Genomic DNA, 3,971 nt, shown 5'->3' with positions numbered 1-3,971 from the left:
GACTTCAAAGGGGAGGAAGGCAACGGACATGGGGATGAAAAACCAAAATTTGGTAAATAAATGTTTGCTGGGCCATGCTGGGACAGAGTGAACTCTGCCCACAGTTTCCCCCACACATATACTCTAAGTCCATGTTCTTTGCAGATCTCTCTGATGATAGATCTATTCTGGGACGAGTCTTTTAGGAACTTAGGGGGAAGGTTAAAGCTTCTTCTTTAGTCTTTTAGGTCTTGATTGTTTTCAGCTTGATATAATCTAAATGCCAAAGTGACATTTTGGGACAAATTTTATTCCCCTATATCTTCGTAAATCTATATTCTCTTTCCCTAAATCTTTAGGTATTCACTTGCTAATTAAAAGTCCTTCTCTGTCTCCCTTGCATTCTCTGACCTTCCCCCTCTGGGGGCCTGCTTCCTAGTCTATCAAGAGAAATAAGCTCAAATCCTGGGGAGGAGATAGATTTTCACTGTAGGAGGAAAGGATGGGGTTAAGACAGAGGGTTGAGCACTGTCCTTTAAAAGAAACCAGAGGAGGTTATTTTCCTTGTACAATGGAGATGCCAGGTTAGTCATTTTGTTCTTATGTTTGCTCATTTATTTTTTTCTTAGGCTCAAGGCCATGGATGTATGGAACCATACCTCCCTGTCAGATTTCATCCTTTTGGGTCTGTTCAGCTACTCACCATATGACTTCTTCCTTTTTTCCCTTGTCCTTCTGGCCTCTGCTGCTTCTCTGACTGGCAACATCCTCTTCCTCCTGCTCATACAAGCTGACAGGCACCTGCACACTCCCATGTACTTTTTTCTTAGTCAGGTCTCCATCATGGACCTCACCATGATGGGCACAGTGGTGCCCAAGATGGCAGCCAACTTCCTCTCGGGAAGTAAGTTCATCTCTTGGGGTGGCTGTGCCACTCAGGTCTTCTTAGTGGTCATGGTAGGAAGTGCTGAGTGCTCCCTCCTGGCAGTCATGGCCTATGACAGGTATGTGGCCGTGTGTCACCCCCTGCGGTACCCTGTGCTCATGAACTGGAAGGCCTGCTGCCTGATGGCCTTTGCATCCTGGATGGTTGGAGTGACTGCCAGTGTAATTTATGTGGGCATGGTCTTCAGCTTCCCCTACTGTGGCTCTCTCCAGGTGGACCACTTCTTCTGTGAGGTCCCCACCCTGTTGCGGCTCTCCTGTGCAGACACCTCGCTTTTTCAGGACCTCATCTATGCTTGCTGTGTAGTCATGATGCTGCTGCCCCTGGGGGTCGTTGTGGCTTCCTATGCCCGGATCCTCATGGCTGTGATTAACATGCCCTCCACTGAGGGGAAACAGAAGGCTCTGACTACTTGCTCCTCGCACCTGACTGTGGTGGGTCTTTACTACGGGGGTGGCCTATTTAACTACATGCAGAAAGCTTCTGCTAGGACGCCAGCAGAAGACAGAGCCATCTCCACCTTCTACACCATCGTTGCTCCAATGCTCAACCCACTCATTTACAGCCTGAGGAACAGGGAGGTAATGAGGGCCTTTAAGAAGGTCCTGGGGACATGGAGAGTGTAGACATGCCCACCCTTCTGAGGCTTCCTCTCTTGTTCTGCTCCTTCTGCAAGCTCAGACTCTCTTGTAGCACATCCTCCTCTGTACTCATCAGCCCCTTCAGTCTGGTTGGGGTGAAGCTACGAGCTGAGTAATCTGAAAGCGTTTGGATGGAAGATGTCAAGGAAACATGGTAGTTATCCATTTCACAATGAGTCTTTCCTCCATGAACACTCCTGTTTCCATGCAGTGAAGGCTCATAAATACATTTTTACCTTTTCCCCAGAATTGCCAGGGACAGTCTTTCTTCTGATCTGCATGCTAAAAGGGAGAAAGGAGTGAGAACCAATTTAGAACTCACTGTCCACTGAAATGTGGTACATAGGTTAGAGGTAGAGTCTGACAGGTAGGAGCTGAGCAACCTGGACAATGTTATTTCTTATTATCTGTAACATCATAGCTACCTGTAAAGTCCAATGTTTTCTGGCACTAACTACTAGTTACTTATTATAATACAAACTCCATTTCAGTCTATCTTATGTTAGTAGGCAATGTAAAGAGTTTTGTGCCTTCTTGAAATTGTACATTAAATATGCCAAAGTATCAAATATCAAAAACAGCCAGAACATTTTTATAGTCTGTCTGTCAGTATAACACTGCAGACGAAAAAAAGACACAAAGGTTCCTTGCAGTCAGGTTATTTGGGGATCTACTGACCAAAGTATTATGGCTCTAGCAACAGTCCTTCTAATGATTATTCAGGGTTGATTTCCTTTAGGATCCACTGGTTGAATCTCCTTGCTGTCCAAGGGACTCTCAAGAGTCTTCTCCAGCACCACAGTTCAATTGCACGAACTTTTCAGCACTCAACTTTCTCTATGATCCAACTCTCACATTCTTACATGACTACTGGAAAAACCATAGCTTTGACTATACAGACCTTTGTTGGCTAAGTAATGTCTCTACATTTTAGTATGCTGTATAGTTTTGTCATAGCTTTTCTTCCAAGGAGGAAATGTCTTTTAATTTCATGGCTGCAGTCACCATCTGCAATGACTTTGGAGCCCAAGAAAATAAAATTTGTCACTGCTTCCACTTTTTCCCCTCCTATTTGCCATTAAGTGATGAGACTGGGTACCATGATATTAGTTTTTTGAATGTTGAGCTTTAAGCCAGCTTTTTCACTCTTCTCTTTCACCCTCATCAAAACACTCTTTAGTTCCTCTTCAGTTTCAGCCATTAAAGTGGTATCATTTGCATATCTGAGGTTGTTGATATTTCTCCTGACAATCTTGACTCCAGCTTGTGCTTTATCCAGGCCAGGATTTCGCATGATGTACTCTGCATAGAAGTTAAATAAGCAGGGTGACAATATACTGTGTTGTACTCATTTCCCAATTTGGAACCAGTCATTTGTTCCATGTAATGTTATAACTGATGCTTCTTAACCCACATACAGATTTCTCAGGAGACAGGTCAGGTGGTCTGGTATTCCCAACTCTTTAAGAATTTTCCACAGTTTGTTGTGATCCACACAGTCAAAGGCTTTAGTGTCATCAATGAAGCAGAAGTTGATGTTTTCCTGGAACTCCCTTGCTTTTTTCATGATCCAACAAATGGCAATTTGATCTCTGGCTGCTCTGCCTCTTTGAAACTCAGCTTATACATCTGGAAGTTCTCCATTCAGGCATTGCTAAAGCCTAGGATTTTGAGCATAACCTTGCTAGCATGTGAAATGAACTCAACTGTTTAGTAGTTTGAACATTCTTTGTCATTGCCCTTCTTTGGGATTGGAATGAAAACAGATCTTTCCAGTTCTGTGGCCATTGCTGTCTTAGTTCTGTGGCCATTGCTGTTTTTCCAAATTTGCTGACATATCAAATGAAGCACTTTAACAGCATCATGTTTCAGGATTTTAAAAACCTCAGCTGGGATTCCATCACCTCCACTAGCTTTGTTCAAAGTAATTCTTCCTAAGGTCCACTTGACTTCACACTCCAGGATGTCTGGCTTTAGGTGAGTGACCACACCATCATGGTTTTCCATGTCATTAAGACCTTTTTTGTATAGTTCTTCTGGGTATTCTTGCTATCTTTTCTTAATGTCTTCTGCTTCTATTAAGTCCCTACCATTTCTGTCCTTTATCATGCCCATCCTTGCATGGAATGTTACCTTGATATCTCCAATTTTCCTGAAGAGATCTCTAGTCTTTCCCATCCTATTGTTTTCCTCTATTTCTTTGCATTGTTCATTTAAGAAGGCCTTCATATCTCTCCTTGCTATTCTCTGGAACTCCGTATTCAGTTGGATATATCTTTCCCTTTCTCCCTTGTCTTTCACTTCTCTTCTTTCCTCAGCTATTTGTGAGGCCTCCTCAGACAACCATTTTACCTTTTTGCATTTCTTTTTCTTGGAGATAGTTTTGGTCACCACCTACTGTATAA

At 43.1% G+C, this 3,971-nt stretch overlaps 1 protein-coding gene across 1 annotated transcript; it reads left to right on the top strand.

The window, feature by feature from the left end:
- Nucleotides 1-618: 618 nt before the first annotated feature.
- LOC133252092 (olfactory receptor 2M3-like) lies at nt 619-1,551 on the top strand. Its single transcript, XM_061424816.1, has one exon. The coding sequence runs from the start codon at nt 619-621 to the stop codon at nt 1,549-1,551; it is 933 nt and encodes a 310-aa protein (XP_061280800.1).
- The last annotated feature ends 2,420 nt before the right edge of the window (nt 1,552-3,971 follow it).

Source organism: Bos javanicus, chromosome 7 (genome assembly GCF_032452875.1).
Source record: "Bos javanicus breed banteng chromosome 7, ARS-OSU_banteng_1.0, whole genome shotgun sequence".
NCBI classification, from domain to species: Eukaryota; Metazoa; Chordata; class Mammalia; order Artiodactyla; family Bovidae; genus Bos; species Bos javanicus.
The sequence above is the reverse complement of the archived record's forward strand: the minus strand, read 5'-3'. Positions and strand labels throughout refer to the sequence as shown.

Bases quoted from the DNA above. Each gene is read 5' to 3' on its own strand.
- LOC133252092 (XM_061424816.1), top strand. From the start codon at position 619: ATGGATGTATGGAACCATACCTCCCTGTCAGATTTCATCCTTTTGGGT.